The sequence below is a fragment of the Pinus tabuliformis genome, chromosome 5_2 (assembly GCF_031772625.1).
Source record: "Pinus tabuliformis cultivar Carrire ecotype Pingquan chromosome 5_2, CPIR1, whole genome shotgun sequence".
Lineage (NCBI taxonomy): Eukaryota > Viridiplantae > Streptophyta > Pinopsida > Pinales > Pinaceae > Pinus > Pinus tabuliformis.
Window position 1 is genome coordinate 1,141,250,321 of NC_142306.1, and position 23,094 is coordinate 1,141,273,414.

A 23,094-nucleotide genomic window follows, 5' to 3' on the forward strand; every position below is an offset into this window, starting at 1 on the left:
CGCAATTGCGATTAAAGGAATGCGATGTCCGTGAACAATTAATGTATATTGTATGAATATTAAAAAGGGCCTCTCTGATATTTTTTAATATGCAACACTATTGTAATTCGGCCTCTCTTCCGAATTAACGTGTCCTGTGAGTATTGGAACACTCGAATAGACAGAGGAAGCCATAGATCGGGAAGCCGAAGAATCAAGCGAGCGTAGAGGAAGCTAAAGCGACCGGAGGAGGGAAGCCAGAAGGTCAAGCGAGCGTTGAGGAAGCCGAAGCTCAAGCGAGCAAGGAGGAAGCCAAAGGTCAGCATATCAGGCTTATATAACAGAGAAAAAAAAAGGTGGTTGGTGGTTGGAGAACTGGAAGAAAGAAGGAAGCCAACAGTCCAGCAGGATAAAAAGAGGCCGAAGGTCCAGCAGGACAGATGGAAGACGAAGGTCCAACCGAACAGGAGGCAGTCGAAGTACGAGCAACTCTGTTGACCATGTTACCCTGTGAAAGACTCAGACCTATGATGAATTAATCAGGTACATAATGCATACTGAAGAACAATTCTGTGATATAATAAATAAAGTTTCATTTGATATTGCTTGAAGGGAACAATAGCCAGCACCAATATTGAAGCATATGTGAATGTATTTCTGGGAAGTAAGAGATTGCAATAGCAAGAACAGTGCGCAGTAGTCACGCTGGAAGCATTCACCATAACAATGAGAACAGAAGCTTGAAACAGAGAGTTGGTTCTTATGCAGAGCTTGGTGCAGCTAATAGTAGACTCACTAACATTGTGTGGAGACATTATTAGAGATCATGATGGCTATTTGATATCATCATGAGATAACTTTTGCAAACTCTATGTGGACAGTATGAAGAGTTGTAAAGACTTCTTCATATGAAGACTGGTTGCCATTGATGCTGTAGCATGGAGACTACAGTGAAGCTGTAAACAGACAGAATTCAGTAAAGAAGAGTTTTGGGAGCAGAACATTACTATCAAACATGCCTTGACAGCAGAGGGTTGGAGCCCTTGGGGTTGGTGCCTCAAAAGTTGGAAGGATTGGTGTCCTTGGAGTTGGTGCTCCTATATCCAAGGTTGGTGCCTTGACAGCAGAGGGTTGGAGCCCTTGAGGTTGGTGCCTCAGAATTGGAAGGATTGGTGTCCTGGGAGTTGGTGCTCCTAAGTCCAAGGTTGGTGCCTTGACAAAACAGAGTTGGTGCTCTAGAGGTTGGAGCCTCACAAAAGTCCAAGTTGGTGCTTGGCAACAGATTGGAACCATATATATATTGTATCTATTTTATTGCAAAGATTATATTAATAAAAGCATTTATTCTTGTTGTTCATCTTGTGTTCTGAATATAAATGTTTTAACTGGTAAAATAACAGTTGAAAAGAAATATTGATTCACCCCCCCCCCCCCCGCCCCAGTATTTCCAACATGATTTACAAGTGACAGTAGATCATTATGAATACATATCTCAATTTTGTGTTGTATCTATATATGACAGAGACGTTGACATAATTCTTAGTCGACCTTGGTTTAAAAAACTGAGTACATTCATGTTAAACATAAAGAAAAAAAATTGATGTTTTCTTATAAGGGAAAGATGATCACATTCTGAGACATGACAATGAAGTCAAAATCGATAATGCCCTCATAAGAAGACTTTAAATATGTTACGAAATTAATGTCTCAAAAGAATCGAAACACAATATTGGAGAAGCAAAAAGAGCTTGAGGAGGTCATATCCAATAAAAGCAAAGAAATTTTTTGTTTAAAAGATCATATCTAGAAACTACTTGCACAAGTCAAAAAGTGTAAAACTAAGAAGCACAAGTTAGAACAAGAAAATGAAAGTTCTAACAAGAAGCTCAACGAAAATCTATCAGAGAAAGAAGAGGAAAATTTACGCTTAAAGAACCTTAATAAAAAATTATTAGAACAAATCAAGTGTTTAAAAGATGAGAAGCTTGAATGCCAAAATAAAGTTGACTCAGAAAATGAGGAACTCTTACGTCTCAAAAATCATAATCAGAGTCTACTCACTCAAATTAAGAAACTTAAAAATGATAAGAAATCATTGAACAACAAATTAGAAGAATTTATCACGAAAGAAGTGTCGAAGTCTTCAGTCCAAGTTGAAGAAAAAGATACGAACACCGATCCAATCAATATCACAACTCAAGAAAATGACAAACCAATTGAAGGAAAAACATATTCAGATGTTGCAATTCAGACAATGGAAATTCCAAGTGAAGGATTTGTAACCATCTCAACAACCCCAGTACCTGAAGTAAATCATAGAATTACCACACACTTGATAAGGGAAAGTCCAACCAAAAAAACTCCTTATCGACATCAGAATCACAAGAGCAGACAACTCAATCAGTCCACGTATTTGTATCACTCGGAACAGAAACAACAGACTTATGTTCCAAAGAATAATGATGATTTCGGCACAATCCAGTTTGACGATAACAATTTATCTCAGCTATCAGAAACAATAGACTTATGTTCCAAAGAATAATGATGATTTCAGCACAATCCAGTATGACAATAACAATTTATCTCAACTATCAAGCAATTGCAAAGTTCCATAGAAGATTGATTTAGGATGGTCAGATCCTTTCTCAATGTGACAATTTTATTTATCACTCCAAGGATCCTATCATCGTGTATCAACGAAAATGACTACTCCAAGAATTCATAGAAGACGTAAACGGATTACAAGAACAAATGACACGCCTTGTTAGCAATAAGCTTTGAGGGCAAAATTTTTTGAAGAGGAAGGCAATGTTATGAATAAAATATATATAAATAATACAAATAATGTAAATAACAATAATAATGATTAATGATTAATTAACTAATAATTAGTAGTGAAGAGGCATGTCTCTAAGGACATGATCGTTTGTGAAGAGGTATCTGCCTAGGTATATAAGCAAACCCTCACCCTCATTTGTAATCATCATCTCACTTGTATTCAAATATTTTTATATACAATTACTTGTCCTACAATAGATGTCTTTGTCTTCATGTACCAAGTGTTCTGAAGATTATTGCAAAGTACAAACTTTGTTTGTTACATTGGTATCAAAGCATTCCTTTGAGTACATGAACTTTGTTCGTTACAATCACTTGCATTCAATTCTCCTAAAAACATAGAAAATACATTTAAATTAAATAACTAAATCTAACTTAAGGAACCAACTCCCTCGGTAAATGAAACCCCTAGGTCTAGTTAAAATGAGTTTTGAGTTGACTTATGTAATAAGAGATATTGGGCGAGAAGAGAGATGGAGAGCGCAGGCGTTTTTTCTCTTGCCCTAGGGTTTCAGTTCCCAAATGTTGCAGCTGCTCGCTGGATCGAGCCGACCTGGAGGTGCGGCCATGGATCTGAACGCAGGGAGGTATATGCGGGGCAAAGAAATGGGTCTCTGTTCTTTTGCAGCCATGAGAAAGATGGGATGGTACCTGAGGCTCGGGACCGACTTCCCGCGGAGGTTATCACTTGGGCCCCCTGTAGACATGCCAGGCGTAAGTACTGTGCGAGACGCTGCCCATTAGACTGTGTGCCATGGCAGAAAGGGTGGGCGATGTGGAGAAAGAGGGTTGGGTTCCTCGGCGCATTGGCCCCTCAGCTTGAGACTGTTTTGGCCGCCATTGCTATATGGCCATCCAACTGCGCGGTGGCAAGATGGATCGATCTGGCCTTTACCTCTTTGGGCCGCCGGCTCTTTTTACTCCACGTCTTTGCCTGCAGACTCCTACCCCTGGCAACTACCGCACTCTTCCACATGCAGCAGCAGTATTGCCAGGATCTGGAGCTGGCTCTGCAGCCCCGCAATCTCACTGTTTCAACCTCGATTCCTCATTCAGGCAGCCGAGATCCTATTCATCTCCAGCAAGCGAATTTTCAGATTCAAATAATTCTTCTGACAGGCAAAACCCTGCTCCTTGGGGTCCAACCGTCTTTCACAGTGCGCCATCTCTCAAAGATTCTCGAACAGAGGTTGGGGATCCCTTCCTTCTGCGGCTCCTCTTTACAGGTAAGCAGCTTGATAACAATCTGCCTCTTTCCTATTATAATATTGAAAGAAATGCCACAGTGATCCTATCACTTCGACTAAGGGGAGGTGCAGTTGGGCAATCCTCTGCCTCCAAAGGTTTTTCCTACAAAGATGCAGTACATGCACAGCCTGCCAAGAAGTCTGCCCAATCTGCCAAGGCTCCCAAACCTTTCTTGGTGGACAAAATGGAGGAAACCCCTGCCATTGAAATCACTCATCCATCTCTGGATGATCAATACTAGACATTTGCAGAAACAGCCCTCATTTGCAGATTTAATGGCCTATGGCCCCGCACTGCTGATCTATACCAGTGGATCCATTCTAATTGGACCAACAACTGCAAAGTCTTCTTCTGCTCGAAAGGCTTCTTTATTGTAGCCTTTGCCTTCAACGAAGATTACCAAAAAGCCTTAACGGGGGGCCCCTGGTTCTGGGGATCAGCTGGACTTTTCCTCTCCCCCTGGTTCCCAGACTTTGACCCCTCCACTGCGGTCATCTCCAAGCTTCCTATCTGGGTCAGGCTTCCAAATCTCCCTGCGCATCTATGGCATTTTGTTGTCTTTCAAGGAATCGGGGACACCCTAGGCCGCTTCCTGGCAACAGATACCTCAAGGGGGGAGAAAGGAATATATACCTATGGCAGAATTTGTGCAGAAATAGACATTAGTAAAGGGCTGCCAGATCAGATCATCCTCAAAGTCGAGGACTTCCATTGGACGCAAACTTTGGACTATGAGAATACAGCCTTCAGGTGTCGCCATTGCCATCAGACGGGGCATCTCCAGAACACATGTGCAGCGTTCCTCGACAAAAAGAAGAATATCACTCGCAAATCCAAATCCAAGAGTTGGAAACCTTGTGATAGACCCCCTATGGATGACATAGAGTCCTCTAGCTCTGATGAGGAGGACATTGAAGTGGAAGAGGAGAATTTGGAGCAACCGAAGGACTCGCCCTCAGCCCGCGCCAAGGATCCTTCTGCGCCTCTGTTCTCGCAGAAACGTTCTCATGAGTCTTCGCCTTCTGATTCAGACAAGGAGTCTCCTCCTTTAGCACAGATCAGTCTGCAAGTAGTTCCGGTCCAACCAGATCAAAATGGTTGGGTCAAAGTCAGTAAAAAGAAAGGAAAAAAATGTAGATTGGAAGATTCTGCCCATGCTGGGTAGACTCCCTAGACCAGCTCGTTCTTTCTGTCCTCTCTATTATCTTTTGCTTATGCCGTGGTTACTCTTTGGGACCGAGGTTGATAACATATCATTTCCGGCTCCCATGCTCCTTAGCTTCGCTTCTCTGAAAGCTCTGTTTGTACCATATGTCTTTTCTTAATAGATTTAGTCTTAATTCAAAAAAAAAAAAAAAGAGTTTTGAGTTGGAGGTAAGATGCTCCTGCATCACACAATCATTCAAAAAACTAGATCCAAAAGCCACCAAAGATTGTGGCATTCGAGAAAATTCATGTGAAATTCAACATTTTGAGAGAAGGTATTTTTGTCAAGTTCCTACAATCAATCAATCTTCCCTAACAATCAATAGATGGATTAACCTTGAGATGTGATCTTGTTAGCGTCCTAGAAAACCAAACCAACAAGTGCAATCGGTAACCTAAGCGCCTTGATCTATAGTGGCAGGCCGACATATGACCTTCAAATATTTTGTAGTCATGTGTTAGGTTATATCTGTCTTTTTTTTATATGGTATAATTATTCCGCTACCAAACTTATGAATGAAGTAGATACCTCATTGTATTTATGACTCCATAATAATTGAAGACTAATAGAGCGTTGGTAGTTAGGACTCGAGAGTATGTCCCCATATTAGGCATGTTTATTCTTAAATTTATACAAGTCAATCTTCTCTGTATAAATTGGTAGTTAGGACTCGGGAGTATCTCCCCATATTATTCATGTTTATTCTTAAATTTATACAAGTCAATCTTCTCTGTATAAATTCTATATTTACAAAGCCTGTGCATGACTCTAGGCCTTTTGCTTTTGCATTCAATCAAATAATTCACAACAGCAGCGCATAGTTGATTATTGATTGCAAGATCACCAATACCCTTTGCAACTATTGAAATCTAATTATGCCCATGGTGATTAGAATTAGATATAGGCTCTAGCTCAATTTCATTTTCCAGTATGCAAAAGAAATTTAAAGAAAGCACATTAGTTTAAGCTAAATAGTGTCTGAATCTAATAATTCAAAGACTTGAAGTTTTGTGAGCACTCCATATTTTCTTTAGAGCTTATGATTTACACATTTGGGTTCTAGTGTGTATTAGTGTGTGTAAAACAACTGCTAAAGTATTTTGATGAAGACTATATAATATACACATATATAGTCTTCATCAAAATACTTTAGCAGCTGTTTTCTAATGTTTGATGCATCTTTACAGTGATTAAAAAATGCATTTGACTCTCCAATTAGTTTAATAACCCACTCAAACATAACCTGCAATTTTTCATAAAATAAATAAACTGTCGGTAGACCAGAACACCCTCCAACTCAATAATTGAAAATGAAAATTCAGTCATCCATCATCCTCTCTGATCACCTAGGCCTTAAATCACCACACGCAGAGCGAACTTTAGTTTCTAGAGTGTAGGTGTACTTATCAAGCATAGATACTACATCTTCCAACTCTGTTACTTGCTGGTCTATTTCATCTATCTGCTTGATGTATTCATGGAAACTTTCATTCTTCATCTTCAATTGCTCCACGTAGACCCGGAGGCCTGAAGCAATGTCTCCAAAGCTATTATATTCATCTGCTGTCCTTAGGTTCATCTTTTCAATCAGATCCAGAAGATTATTTGTACCCTGCACAAACACAGTCATTTCTTTAACAGAATCCAAGTATATCCATGGGATTAGAAATTGTGACTAGCATTGACTACTTCTAATGCCCAAGTATATACTGGGATTCTAACTTGTGACTTAGCAGTGGCTACTCTGAAATCCTTTGACCAAACTGATCTTTACATTAAGACATCCAACTAGTAAAATGACAGAACTGAAGCCAGCATAGTAGGAGTATGGCTCCATCATTTATTTCTAACAAAAAGAGCATACCCTCTACTCAGTGATGTTTTATCTTTTTATTGGTAAATGGTGAAGTGCAACCACAGACCACCTGATCAGTGACAATGGAGGAATGTTCTACTTTGAACCTCCAATTTGGAAGTAAGAGATCCAAATTCGTTGTATCAGTATGCAGCCAAAGGGAGTTTACTTATCAGAAAAAATAGAACAAATGTCTAAATCCATATCAATAATTGAGCTATTGTTACATATGAAAGAACAAGTAATAAAAAAGCATACAATCTAAGATAAAATTCCTTTCTATAACACCGCTCCCCCTGCCCCTGCCATGCCACTTGAACAAACAATTGCAAGAAATACTGAAAAAGGTCTACCTGTAGCTCGCCCTGAACCAGTGATGATACGCTGGTGAAGAGATCATGCAGAGCATGAGCAAGAGGTTTCTCCTTCTCCATCAGCTACTCCTACATAAAAACAAACACAAAGGTACCTCTACAGTCAGATCAACAACAATACCAACTTCTGAAACCACCATCATATAAGCCTGTGACATGTACCTCCCTTGAAACACATAAAACATGGAAAAACAGATTAGATTTATTAGCCGGTAAATGTATTTGAATTTGTGATTTCTATAAGTTTTGAAGTTTTAAGGATGGTGAATAAAATAATGGATTAAAATCATACTATTTTTCGAAAATGATCGCTTGTTTTTCAGAATGCCCAATGTTTGTGTATTTCTTAAAAATGTAATCAAACAGTGTGAGTTTCACACACAATAATGTGGACAAAGAATGCAAGCCAGAATATATTTTTTAAAAATGAATGATTTGCTTGGTTCATTTATCATATGGAGTGGATGTCAATACATATAAGGGAGACAATGTTCCATAGTAACATCCCATACAACTACTTTATTAGTTAAACTCTAACCTAATCTAACACAACTCTTTTTATGACAGGTGATATAAGTCTAGAGTACATTACAACTTTATTATATGACTATTATTATATGCCAACTCTAACAACTTCTCTTGATGGCCACATGGAGAACAAGCATTTGTCCCTATTACCTCCTGTCAATCAAAAGATGTTCGAAGTACCAAACCAAGTGCAAACCTACAGGCATGTGGGAAGGTTGTCCACTGTCACCTCAACTTTTCCTCTCACTTCAGGCAAACTATCTTCCAACTAAAAAGGGAAACCCTAGTAAAGATGTTTATGATATTCTTAGAATTAAGCGTATGGTGGATAGCCAAGACCAGTGCTTATCCAATTGGTGATGGAATCAATGTCAGCACTCAAGAGGGTTCAAACTTGTATGAAACCGGTGTGGCTAGGTTGCTACAAACATGTTCTAACCAACACAACCATATGGATCTACTTCAACATGCAGAAAACTAGAGGACTCTTTGAAAGATACTCCTCACAACAAGTACAAAATCAGTCATGTAATAACAAGCAAACATGCTTAAAGAATAGCCACAAAAGAAACCATAAATGTAGAGAAGAATAGGAAACCTTCTTTATAGAAGGAAGTAGACAAGAATAGGAAACCTCCTTTATAGAAAGAACAATTAACAATACATCATTATTCAAGTGTGATTTCACCCAAAGATCAAGGAGGCCTTAAATGAGCCACACTCAATCCTCAAATCCTAGCCAAGGCAGCCCTCAAAATAGAGTGAACACCCCTAGTTGAGCCATTACAGCAGCAAATATCCTTCAGTGAACCCAATGATAACAACAAGACAAAGAATTCACCTTGTCACTGCTCAAATTCTCACTAGGTGTAAATAGTTCAAAGCACAGTTGAAGAAAACATGAGAAGCAACTACTTGGCAAGCTACTCACTGTGACCTCAGCGGCCTTGCCTCTGCCTTCAAATAGAGGAGGTTTCCTAGCCTAGGGGGTATCTCTAAAGGTCATCTAAACCAAAACATTGTAAAGTGGGAGAATGTTAGTGTTTGTAACTCAGACAGGTATTTCCGTGAGGGTGTCTACTTATGGAAATCGTCATTAAAAATATCCTATGCTTTTTCAGAAGTTCTGTTGAGATATTGTCACTGATGGCAAAGCAAGGGCCAGCTCATGGATGCTATGGAATGGTCACAAACTCCTTCACTGATCTCTGCCAATAAAGAATGAAGCAGTAATTATTAAATTGCTGGGTCTGATTCATACTTAGCCATAGACAAACAGTATATTAATAAGATAAGAATGATTGTTTTGTTTGCAGATCAGAAACAACACCTAAGGCACCAACTTGAAGTGAGTGTCATGAGCATTGAGGTGAAAATGAACATTGTCTAAAGTTGCATTAAGTCTTCACTACTACAATGTATGTTTGTACAATCCCTTGCTGCTTTCTTTAATCACAACAGTGTGTTGTCCTCTTCACATGCATCCTTGTCTTCTACTCAATGTGGCTAAGATATCCTGTTAGATTTACTACTCACATACAATTGTAGACATTACTCATAGAAGGATAAGGAAGAATGGTTTGCTTCATCATTGAGTGATGCAATGTCTATTTAGTTGTAGGAGAAGAGGAGTACGAATACCTATTCCTTTAATTTCCTAATAATACCGTCTTCTGGTCAGCTCTAAGTTAATTAATCATGTCGGCCTATCTTGAGTTCAGGTCGGCCCTTCTATAGTCATGACAATTCAGTGAGAGTTCAAACGTATAAAATTTAAATAAAAGCCAGCACTCATCCAACTTGCAAAGAAGTCAAGAAGAATTTGGTGAAGCAAGGAACTCGGTGGAATAAAAAGATCAAGGATCTCATAGAAGGAAAGAGAAGTTTGGTTCTATGGATCTGAGGTAGCAATCCCAGGAAGACAACATGATTCAGCTTGAATTTCCTGTGGAATAAAGTTTGTGATCTAGCCCAAATTCTGTGGTTTGTCTCTGTACAAGAAGGACGAATCTCTCTGTGGTTTCTCTGTGGTTTAAGAACATAATTTCTGTGGTATATCCTCTGTGGAAAAGAGCCTAAGTCTGTGGTATATTCTCTGTAACAGAGTCCAATTTTTCTTGTGAAGAAAGGCCTGTGATCAAGCCTGTCATCAAGTCCGGTTGACTGTCGTATGAAGCTGTAATCTAACATGAGTTCCTGTGAAATGAAGACTGTCATCAAGTCCAAGTCGACTATGGTATGACGCTGTAATCTAACTCGAGTTCCTGTGAAGTGAAGATTGTCATCAAGTCCGAGTTGACTGTGACCTTCATCGAGCTGCACAGACTTAGAACACTTTTTGTATCAGATTTTTAGAAGAGCTTTGGAGCCACTCTCTTGCGGACAAACTTGATATTCTTTGAGCAGCCTTTGAAGAGTTTTGTAGCAAATTATTTGGAGCACTTTTGAAGACCTTTTAAGCACTCCTTTGAAGCATTCTTGAACAGAATTGAAGATCGTTTTGAGCAGACCTTGTAGCCTTTGTTGTAGCAGTCTTTGAAAGTCTTTGTTGTAGCAGGCTTGGAGCATCGTTTGAGCAGGCTTGAAGAGTGAAGAAGCTTTCCTTGAAGCACACTTTGAACTAGCACTTGAAGCAGTGATTATAGAAGACTTGAAACAACTGTCAAGGCAGACTTGGAGCATTGTTTGAGTAGACTTTAGAGAGGCGTCTTTGAAAACCTCTTGGAGCAGCATGTGAAGCATCTTTGGAGCAGTTTGTGGAGAAATTTATTGTAGCAGTGTTGAAGTCATATGGATGATGTTTTGAAGCAGGTATTGAAATCTTTGAAGTGGTTGAAGGATGGAGTCTTATTGAAGTTTAAAGTTGGAGCCTTGAGAGAGACCGGGTTGGAGCCTGGATTTATATTTGAGGATTGGTGTTCTCATACAAGGTTGGAGCCTTGTGAGAGACTAGGTTGGAGCCTGGATTTGTAGTTGAGGATTGGAGTCCTCATTTTGTAGTTGAGGATTGGAGTCCTGGTTTAACTAGTGATCTTAGCTAGCATAATATAAAAATTGTAAGGAAATACTGATTCAACACCACCCTCCCCCCCTATCCCGTATTTCCAACAAGTTCACTTTATTAATTAATTAATTAATAAAGAAAACATTATTTAATTAAAGTGATTTTTAATTATTAAAGTGACTAAAGTGGGTCACTTAATAATTTAATTAAAAAATATCCATTGATCTCACAGTTAAATCTCAACTGTTGAAGATTAGGTTTTTGGCTCATGTCAAAGTTGTAAAAGGAAGAGAGGGCAAGGGACAAAGACACACACAACATCTATTTCACAAGTCATGTGAGTGAAGGAGAAAAACAGAGATCTGATTTTCAGCCATTGGCAAGGATTTCAGCAGCATTTCAGCAAGTAGGCAGCAAGTCTTCAGCAAGGACAGGCAGCTAATTAGCAGCAAGGAAAAAAAACAACCAAATAGCCCAGCAGAGCAGGCCATACCATTGTTAGTACAGATTTCGTGCAGCCATACGAATTTGAGGGCAGGCTGCCTCAATTTCCATGCAAACTGTAATTTTCAAGTTTGTTGTTCGTTTGATTAATTCTCAGAGCCATTTTTCCCTGTAAGGAAGCTCTTGTAAGTTCTGAAGATAATTTTGAATGATGAACTGATTTAGAAGGGCAGAAATATTTGTGCAATGTGGGTGAATGTTTTTCTCATTTTCCACTGCCTGAAAAATTTAATATTACAAACAAGTAACTAGATCTAATCTATTTGCTTAGATAAGTGATTTTAGGATATTTTTAGCATGGTATCAAAGCTCCCTCTTTGAGAAAAATCCAAATCTTTAACTTTCAAGTTACTTCAAAGAGATTGAAAGATAAATCTTAGGACAGCCATGTCAGTAACTAGTGTGAAAGTTGAAGATCGACTTGATGGGTTTTCAAATTTCTTGCCATGGAAGCCAAGAATCTCAGTGATCTTGAAGGAGAAAGACTTGCGGAAAGTTGTGTCCAATCCTCCTCCAACTCCAATGCAAGCCTCAAGGAGCATAATAACACCAGTAGTAGTAGACCCTGGAGTGTAGGCAGCATGGCATAAGAACATAAAGGCACAAAGGGTGACCCTTGAAGCTATTAAGGATCATTTGATTCTGCGTGTTGTAGAAAATACTAGATCTAAGGAGATGTTTGATGCCTCAATATCACTTTTTCAAAGTGATAACATGAGTCGCCGAGTCGGAAAATGATTTTCAAAACTAAGCTCGGAACGCACAGAATGAACCCCTCTGACAATGTAACTAACTAACTTATGAGGATCACACAAATTCCTAACAAACTTGCAACTATTGGAGAAGTTGTATTAAATGTTGCTTTGAATGGATTCACCAAGGATAGGGAACTAATCATCCTGGGCATCTGTACCCGGGAACATCTTCCTAGTAAGGAGAGACTTTGGGATGACAACATCCAAGAGGAGACTCGTAAAAAGAGTCCAGGAACAGCAAGTTGGGGGGAGTAGCAGCAAATAAAAACTTGGCCCTGGTCAACAAGACGAAGAAGACCAAAGGGAAAGATTCCATCAAGAAAGGTGATAGTCAAGGAGAAGGACAGCAATCTGAGTAGAAGAGGGATGAGTAAAGATCAAATGCTATATCTGTCATAAGAATGGGCAATTCACTTCTCAATGTCCACATGGGAAGAAGGGCAAGAGGAAGACACAGACAATTGCAGCGACATCAGTGACACAGTTGAGTGAGTTTGCTTCCAAGTTCGAGAGTGAATTTTCACTCGTTTCTTACCTACCTTTCTACCAGCACCATTGCTAGAAGTGCCTGGTACTTTGATAGTGGCACCTCCCGCCACATGACATAGGCTAGAGAGTTATTCCATAGTTTTGCAGAGGACAACTCAAGGATACATATTGAGCTTGGCAATGATGCCCAGTATGCAATCAAGGGATAGGGGACAATCCAGTTCTAGCTTGAGTTAGGAGGGTTCTTTGATGCACAAGAGGTACTCTATACCTAGACTATGTGTTGATTTTGGGTAGCATCAGATGTGCTCTAGCCATGAAATCTAGTGGAGAGGCTAAGGCACATGAGATCTCCAAGACCTAGAAATCGTTTGGAGGAATTCCACCGGGATGAAGAGATATTAAAATAATTAATATTTTAATGAGTTCCTAAGTCTAAACTTGGGAAAATTAAATATTAATGTGTATTAATATAATATGGGTGAGAAAGTTCTAAATAACGAGGATCAAGCCCTGATCTAATCTTAGTCATTGATTAGGGACTTAATCTCGTCCGTTGAATCGTCAACAGGAAAAGTATAAGAGGAGGCTTGAGGGTCAGTTGGAGACACACCAAGTGAGATCAAGAATTCGATTTTTTGGGGTTGGGTTTGCTGAGCAAATCGAGTTAGAGATCAGTTGCAGTGATGGGCAGTTCAGCAAGGGATTTCGATCCAAGGTTGAAGAATACATATTAGAGAGGAAGCAAAGTGTTGGAAGAGGCAACGCAGAGCCTAGGAGAGATGAGGCAGAGGCTAAGGAGGCCAACGCAGAGGATGTAGAAGCTGCAGAGGCAGATGCAGAGGACGCAGAGGCTTACGCAGAAAGTCATTGAGGCTGACGTAGACAACGCAGAGGGTTGTAGAGGCTGACGCAGACAGCACAGAGGGTTGTAGAAGCTGATGCAGGGCTGAAGAGGCTGCGCTGAGGAGGTTCTGTGAGGCAGACTGACAGCAGATCAGCCGGGAGAGAGTGACGCAGTTCCAGAGGGGTGTGGAGCAGCTTTCGCTATCCAGAAAAGGAACAGTCAGAGTCACTGTGGGGTTGATCATCCGGTTGTTGATTTGACGCAATATCTGTCTCCGTAGAGAGGTACTACTGCCGAGGATATTCTCTAAAGGGTGATCCATTTCTGGCACCCTAGTTGTATTCAAAAATCTGCTTAATAATAAAACCCTCATATATGCTGCACCGGTTTTCCCGCATTGGATTTTTCCTGGGACGATTGTCCAAAATATAACGTTGTCCCTTGTGTTGTCTCAATTTATTTTAGTTGTTTATCTGTATTTTTGTGAAGGTTGCAATTGTGTTTACTTCGATGTTTATGTTATTAAATAACTTGTTAATGTAAAGAACAAGTAGGAGATAGTAAACCAGATATTGCAGTAGGGGTTTCTGATGTGTTAGATTCAGAAATGTTCACACTATGTACTTGTACTCTATGTACTCTTTGTACTCTAGGTACTCTATGTACCTTTTGTCCATCTCAATCATGGAGAACAAGAGTTATGAGGTTAAATTTTGTTAAAATTGGCAACTAGGGCCAAATTCCATCTTAGGAGATCATTTGATGGAGATGATGATTGCATTAAATTCCTTTTTTCGAGAGGACCAAAATTGATATAAAGATAATCTAATTTGGACAAGCAGAAGTGTTTTTTTTTAATTTATGCCCACACGTGCAAATTGTTTAGGTCGGTCACCTGATCATGTAGGCTCTGTGAAAATTCCTAGACTCGATGGAACCCCTACTACAGCAAATCTGAATCTACTTCACCTAATTGATTTTTAAATTCATCAAGTTATTCTTCTAAATACTAAAGCAAATTACTTCTGCAGCCTACACTAATTAAATATTTGATCTCATGAAACAGAAAACAGAGCAAAGAACAAGATACATAAGACACTTATTTTTGGATACAATAGTCCCCGAAAAAACCCAATGCAGGAAAATCGATGTAGCAGTTCTGAGGGTTTATTATTATGCAGGAGAAATATCTGAATACAAATCTAGGATGCTCATCTAGCAATCCTTTATAGAGAAAATAGTGGCGAAAAATCTGAGTGAGTTTTACCTCACTTCACCAAGCAGAATTTCGACTGATCCGGCACAACACTGGCTAACCCCAGCTATTTATGCGTTGGCCCTACATCAGTCCTGCATCTCCTCTTCTACCCTCTACGTCAACTATCCCGGTTGTTCCTGACAGTTTCGGCTGTTCCCGACAGTTCCGACTTCTGCGTGATAGGCATATTTTTTGCTCTGTGTTGGCCCTTCTGGCTCTGCGTCAGCGCTGCGTGGGACCAAACTGGCCCAATGTCAACTCTCCCGGCTACTGCGCTGCCTCTAAGAAAGCTCTCTCCGCCTCTCTGTCCGTATTCTCTGGAAAGTCCTTCTCCTAGGTTCTCGCTGCCCCTCTGATGCTAAATGAACTTAGTTTGAATTTCTCAACTTCCTAGCCCTAGAAATCGAACTTTAGATCAATTCTCTCTCTCTCTCTCTCTCTGTTTCCAAATGAACCCCAAGCCTCCATTTTATACTTTTCCTGATGAGTCTTCAACGGTCGAGATTAAGTCTCTAATCAACGGCTAAGATTAAAACATGACTTGATCCGCCTTCTAGTTCATTCTCACCCATATTTTGATTAATACCCATTAATATTTTAATTTTCCTAAGTTTAGACTTATGAACCCCATTAAAAATATTAATTATTTTAATAAAATACAATCCGGGTGGAATTTCACCAAATAGTTTCCGGGTTCTTTAGAACTCATGTGCCTTAGCCTCTCCACAAATTTTCAAGGTTAGAGCACTTTCGATGCTACCAAAAACTAACAGGGTCATTAAGCCCAATGTATGTGACTCTTCACCCTCAACAACTTGTATAAATACAAGTGCCCTCCCAACTCATTTGGCATCATCATCACACATTTCTTCTCTCTCCTCCTCTCATTGGTTTGTATAGCTATTGGGCAATTCCTCTCTCTCTCACACGTGTGGCAGAAGGACAAATTTTCTAGGAAAATTGCAAGGCTGAATTTCAGGACTGTTGCAGGAGTTTGACTAGCGTTCACTGACCATTTTCACTCATCCTTTGACTGCGATTTTATGGGAAATTTTCATTTTTGGCAGGCCATACAGTTTGGCACAGGAATCAAGAATTTTTGGGCACTTTGACCGCAGGGCTAACTGCACGGTTGACCGCAAAGTTGAACAAGTTTGACCATAGTTTTCAGGATTGTTTTGGACTGAATTTGACCACCTTATCAAGCCGAATTTCACTGGGTTTGACCGAGCTTCAAGAGGACTATTTGACTGTTGCGTTGACCATCTTTGACTTTTTGGTTAGGGCTAAGTTTGACTGCAAATTTGACAAGGTTGCTTTGACTTTGATTTAGCAAGTCAATTTTGACTTTTGTACTCTCTTTATTGAACATTGGATATAATAACAAGAAGAATTGATCAAAGGGTTTTCCACACATTGGGGTTTTTCCCTAGCATCCACCAAATCTGGTGTCCTTTCGTTTCGGCTTGTCTTCTGAATTTTATTTTATGTTCTATCTACAGTTACTGTCAATGTGATTTATGGTTAATGTGATTGTGTTAATTTTAGGCAACAATGGTATGTTCAATGCTTTAGAGCAATTTTACTTCAATTTCTTTATGAGCCCAATACAATTTCAGTTTAGCAATCACATCAACATGATAGTAAAATGAAGATAGAACATAAACATAAATAGTAGAAGACAAACCAAGACAACAGGACACAAGATGTGGCACCAGCCAGGGACAAACCCCAACATGGGGAAACCCTTGATCAAATCATCTTTTAGTCTTCAATAGTTCAACAGAGAGATAGTACAATTTACAAATTCTGATAATTTATAACAACAGTAAAAGAGCCCTAACCAGAAAAGTCAACGTTGGTCAACAGGGCAGATTTCTTCCTCAATTTAGCTCGGCCAAACCCAGTCAACTTTAGCCTCCAATAGCAAGTCTAATCAGCCCAAAACAATCCAAAAAAGTCCAGTCAAAACTAGTCAACAAAAGTCAACCCTGCAGCCAGCCCTAGTACAGTTACCGTTGATCAAACAAGAGGTCAGATTGTCTCGGTTATTGTGCCTAGATCTGCGGCCTACTAGGACAGAATTCCTCCACCCAAAATCGCATCAAAAACAGGTCAACGCAGTCAAAACAGCCTTCTGCAAATTCGGTCAACGCTGGTCAATGGCTGGAACAGAAAAGTACAGTCCTTCTTCACACGTGTGGAGAGCTGCCCAGAAATCCATACCCAATCATGTGAGGAGAGAGAGATGTGTGAGAAGTGAAGTGTGTCCAAATGAGGATGAGGCATCATGTATTTATAGGCAAATGTTGAGGATGAATAGACGTGACTGTTGGGCTTCTGAGCCTACATGAGTTTGCTCGCTGACCTTGACAATTTGTCCATAATCAAAATAAATTCATAACTTCATTTGTACATGTCAGAATGGGATGATATTTAAATCAATCCTACACCTCTCGGAGAGAGGAATCTAAGAGAAATATCAGTTGTCATAAATAAGATGACCCATGTGGAGTTTGGCCATAGTTGCCATTTTTAACACTGCCTCTCAACTAGGGAGAACACCACCTGCTAATCCATTTTTCAATCTGTACTATCTTTGAAATCCATGCACTACTCTGCATTGCTTTGCTCTACTGAACTATGAAGAAGAAGTGATCGAGAATGTATCATACCATTCTCTACTGACCCGAGGTCAGTCCCAATCAAAAGAGAGTGTCTCATACCACTCTTATTGACCCGAAGTCAGTTCCAATCAAAAGAGAGTGTCTCATACCACCCTTACTGACCCGAAGTCAGTTCCCATTGATCCCAGATCAATATCGGACATCCTAGCATAGGGAGTATGGTAGTACACGATGCACCCATCGGTAGTACTGTGGTCCCTATCCTCATTTCCCAACTCATTGGCCAGATGAGAGGTACTTCCCATGGGTCCCAGACTGCATGGGAAGGATGTCTCGGCAAGAGAAGGATGAACCACTCGTCCTACTCACATGTCGCCAAGGGGCATCACAGGGGAAGGATGAACCACTCACCCTGTACACAGCAAATCACTAGGGGAAGGTTGAACCACTCACCCTATGGTTGCTCACCGCTCCAAGAAGTACCCCAAGCCCCCCGGAGCTCCTAGCGCTCAATGTCCATCTCATACAGGACCCTCATAAGAGGGTCTCTCCACGACTCCAAGTCGTTCTCACTAGGCCAAGAATTTGACCTTCCCCAAGGGCTTTGTTAGAATATCGGCAACGTACTCATTAGTCCCAATGTGATGAACCCTTACTGCTCCTCGTTGTACCATATCCCGGATAAAGTGGTGCCTGATATCTATATGCTTGGAGCGACCATGAAACACGGGATTCTCTGATAATTGAATCCCACTCTGGTTGTCGCAGAGGATGGCAGTGGTATCCAGCACATGTCCAAACAGCTCACTGAAGAGCTTCTTCAAGGCCATACTAGCAGCTATGTATTCATCCTCAGCGGTGCTCAAGGTAATTGATTTCTGCTTCCTGCTCATCCAAGATATCGAAGCAGAACCCAAAGAAAAACAGCATACAAAAGTGCTCTTGCGATCCACCACACTGCCAACCCAATCAGCATCAGAATAACCATGCAGCCTCACATTTCGACAATGTATCTCAATCCATGAGTGATTGTGCCCCGAAGATATCTCAGAAGATTCTTGGCGGCAATCCAATGTATATGATCAGGCTCAACCATGTACTGGCTCAATGTGTTAACTGCAAAACATATGTCCGGACGGGAGTTCACCAAGAACATTAGTGCTCCTATGAGTTGACGATACTCAGAAGCATCTCCCAATTCAGGTTCAGCTGCACTACCACATAACTTTTTAAAGTTAAGTTCCATCGAAGTAGTCACAGGCTTGCAGTCCACCATCCCAAATCTTTCCAATATCTTCACAACATATTTTCCTTGAGAGAGGAAAATTTCACCTGGATTTTGCCAAACTTCCAACCCTAGGAAATAGTGCATCGGTCCTAGGTCCTTCATCTCAAATTCAGAAGCCAACTCCCTCTTACATTTGTGAACGAGGGTTTGCACCTGTCAGAAAGAGGTCGTCCACATAAAGTACCAAAATGACAGGGTTATCATTTTTAACCTTAAAGTAAAGGTTCAGATTGGCTTCACTTTTAGTGAATCCCAGCTTCATCAAATAGCTATATGGGACAAACTTCATGACCTTCACTCAAAAGGAGCATTGACCATGACCATCAGTCAAGAAGATGATGGAAATCAAGAAGGAAATCCAGAACCCATCATAGAAGATGAAGATGAGAATGATGACATCAAGGCTAAAGCAGACCTAGAAGATGAAGAGATTGAAAAAGATTTTGTAGAAGATCTCCTCGCTCAACTTATGGCTGCCATGGAAGAGATTAACAGTTTGACAAAGGAAAATGAGGAACTTAAGAAGATAGCACCAACTGGTGACCAAGTACAAGAAAGGGATGAATAGCTTGCCAAGCTTAAGAAGGAATTTCATCAAAGCAAAAGAAAGCATCATGAAGAAGTCATATCCATGACAAATCAATTGAATAAAGCAAAGAATCAGGAAGATACCTTGTCAAGTCAACTTGAACAAAGGCACAAAAGCTTGAACAAACTTGAAGAAGAGATTGGTCAGTACAAGGTAGAGGTCTCCTCTCTCAAGTCTCAACTACAAGAAGCAAGGAAACAAGCACAAGGAGCTGAAAAGACCATGGAAGCATTGGAAGTCATAGAAGGACAGGTTGATGAAGCAGGAAAGGAAAGAAACACCATGATCTGTCAACTGAAAGCAAAGGATGAAGAAATCTTCAAATTAAAATCTAACATCAAGCTTCTCAAGGCTGAAACATGTAAAGCTACAAGGATCAAGGAAGAAATGAAGAGCAGTCAAGCAAAGAATGAAGAAATCTTCAGAATGAAGTCAGATATCATCTCCCTTAAAATAGAAGCAGATGAAGCTACTCGTATCAAGGAAGAAACTGAGAAACAACTTGCTAAGAAGAATAATGAGTGTGAAAGATTGGAAGAAGAGATTGTCTTCCTCAGAACAAAGGTTGAAGGGATGAACAAAATCTTGAAGAGCTCTCAGGCCTTGGATGACATGCTCAGCTATCACAGATGTCCATTTGATAAATCAAGTCTCAGGTATGCAGGTGAATCCTCAAACAAGAATGATAATGCTTCAAACAAAAGGGATGTGAAGAAGCCAGAAAGAAATGGTGATGCTCCCAGTTCCAGCAAAGGCAAGGAGAAAAATCAAGGCTACAATAGAAGAAATCCTGCTCCAAGAAGAAATCCTGCTCCAAGAAGAAATGTAGATGATGTCAAAGATGCGAGAGGCAATGGTTATCATCAAAGGATCCCAAGGCAGAAAGGCTTCAGAAGTACATCAAGGGAATCTCCATCTCCTAGGTACCAAAGTTCATTTTTTGGTTATTGTTATTCTTGTACAAACTTTGGTCACATGGCAAAAGACTGTAAAGCATATCATAAAGATAGATGTTATGGTCCCCAACCATCTCATAGAGATAAATATTATGGTCCCCAACAATCTCCAAGAAACAATTTTGCAGGAAGAAATCATGAATTCTTATTCATGAACAATGTAGAATGCTTCAAGTGTCATAACATTGGTCATATGGCACGTGATTGTAACTTAACTTGGGCTCTTACACAAGCTAGAACCATGCAAAAGAAGAAAGTTACACAAGTATGGAGAAGAAAGCAAATACAATCCGAAAGTCCCTTGAACTCTCCAGTCAACAGCATATGTCATTGGCCTGAATTTTGACAATCTAAGCATTTGATGGGAAGACTGCCAAAAGGAGATGATGCATACAGTCAAGGGGAGCCTGTGATCCTTGATCATTATTGCAAAATCTATTAGTGAAAGGGTCCCTATGAAATCCTTGTTGAGCTATATTAGCAATCATTCTTTGATAAAGATCATTTCTCAGGGGTACTCCATTGAAGAACATGATCCCGTAACCATTCTTTGGACTGTTGTTAAAGACGCTTTCCATTTAATCACTAAGTAGTATTTGGAGCAACAGAGAAAGTCATCTAATGCTAGAGAAATAGGGCAAATAACTATGGTACTGATATTACAGATGCTAAATGTCTTGACTCAGGGATTTAATGTGAGAACAGATAAATTATAGATAACATTTGGAATGGAGTTTGAAGTCAGAACAGCTGGCAGCATATAACAAACTGAAGCATTGCTAAAAAAAAAAAAAAAAAATCAGCAGAATGATTTAAAAAGATAGTCACAAATTGGATATCTAAATCTACTAGGGAAATAACTTGCTAAGATATGTACAAGAACACAAGGAAAAGATGGCTCATAGAAAGGAGAATGTTGTGCAGTCAAATATAACTTATGCTAAGACTGGTCACTGAGAAAATATAGCAACAGTAAGGCACAACCTCTCACCACTTCATCCAAATGCAGTAATGTTGAATACTGGATGGCAGTGACTTAAGGAGAAGCACAGAGACACAAAGGAACTCGGATCTGAAGAAAGATAACAAGAAATAAAAGTTCAGTGGCATTTTTCTCTTGATTCGGACTATGAAGGCCTCTCAATTCTGACTATGGAGATAACAATCTGGATTGAAGCATAAAAACCTGAACTTGGACACTTGGTGTATGGCTATTTGCAATCTGATTGAAAGCAGAAAGTAGAGCATCTTTAAGCATTGTTGAAGCCATGATAAAGTAGTTCTGAGACATGAAGAGGGAATAATGTGCTAATTGATGATAAAGCATCAATCCTTCTATCTTTAGTAAAAAGAAGAAGAGCACTATGACAAGGGGAGTCACAAACCCATGAAGATCTACCATTCATGAGGAACAGAAGCAATTTGATAGGGGGAGTCCCATAGCACTCCTTTGCCATTGATGTCAAAGGGGGAGAGAAGAAGAATATTGCCAACAATAACAAAGGGGGAGATTGTTGACCTAGGTTGTCATTGATGTCAATATGGCAATATTCTAGATACTAGATATTCTAGATGATGATATGAAGCCAAGGGGAAGCAGAGCAGATCCATGAAGAGACAGGAGCAAGGCCATCAGGAAAGCCAAGCCATAAGCAAGACTCTGTTAATGGAGGAGTTAACAAAGGGGGCATATCAAAGCTATTGCAGAATATCAGAGCAAGAGAGGCATATCGGAAAAGGCAGAAGCCATCAAGGTATGAAGGTATAAGAGGAGGTCTTTGAAAGACACTGCCAAGCCAAAGGAGCCACATTGGAGCAAGAGGAGCCATATCAGAGGAGCATTGCATGTAATACATGCCCAAGAAGAACCAAGAGGAGCTACAAGAGGAGCCATATATATATATATATATGCCAAAACAAAGCTACAGGAGGTGCCATATATAAATGCCAAAGAAGAACAGAGCAAACAGAGGAGCAAACAGAGCAAACAGAGGAGCAAACGGAGCTATCGGGAGCTATATAGTGTATATGCATGCAAATTCACTATCGGAGGCGCAGACTCATATATATATATATATATATATATATATATATATAGATATGCATTTAACACTATCGGTGGCAAAAACCTATACATATATGCAAATACACTATCGGAGCGGAAAGGCAGAGTTTATATATGTGTGCGCAGAATACACTATCGGAGGCGAAACTCACATATATATGCCATTTACACTATCGGAGGCGGAAATCACAGTTGCATTGGAATACACTATCGGAGCGGGCATATATATATATATCGGCGACAGTGAAATCGGCGGTTCGGCTATGTGCCATCACCCCAAACCCCCGATTGTGATACATATATACGCAAACCCGCTGCAACATTGTGCTATGGGTTAATAATGTATCGCATCCGCCCATCGCAATGATACACAAAGGGTTGTCCTCCTACAAGCGCCGATTGCGATTGCAAGACCAGACCTAATGCAACATTATAGTTGGGCTCAATACGATATCGCATCCGCCATATCGCAAGTGTGTAAGGCCTTGCCGTGCTTAATATAATATCGCGTCCAGTGGAGAATCGGCCATCAGTGATGTCATGAGCGCGACTGCCGATTGTGATTGCACATCGGATCCGATGCGGTTATAGACTCAGGTGAATTAAATTTGAAGTCCGCCCTTAAGCGGTTTGGTCGTGTTTTTTCATATAACTCTGTGTATTCAATTTTTTTGTATTGCGCG

The 23,094-nt window shown here is 40.1% G+C and overlaps 1 protein-coding gene across 2 annotated transcripts in view; it reads right to left on the reverse strand.

Moving 5' to 3' along the window:
* Positions 1–6,504: 6,504 nt before the first annotated feature.
* BLOS2 (biogenesis of lysosome organelles complex 1 subunit-like protein) overlaps positions 6,505–23,094 on the reverse strand; it is a 32,303-nt gene continuing 15,713 nt past the window's right edge. The window contains exons 2-3 of one of the 2 annotated variants that reach the window (XM_089437573.1): positions 7,481–7,564; positions 6,505–6,884 (exon numbers count right to left, since the gene is read on the reverse strand). In XM_089437573.1, coding sequence (XP_089293699.1) covers positions 6,615–6,884; positions 7,481–7,561 — 351 coding nt within the window. In that variant the 5' untranslated portion in view covers positions 7,562–7,564 and the 3' untranslated portion in view covers positions 6,505–6,614. Of the gene's footprint in view, positions 6,885–7,480; positions 7,571–23,094 lie in introns of both variants that reach the window. The other variant, XM_089437572.1, reaches the window with a different exon arrangement.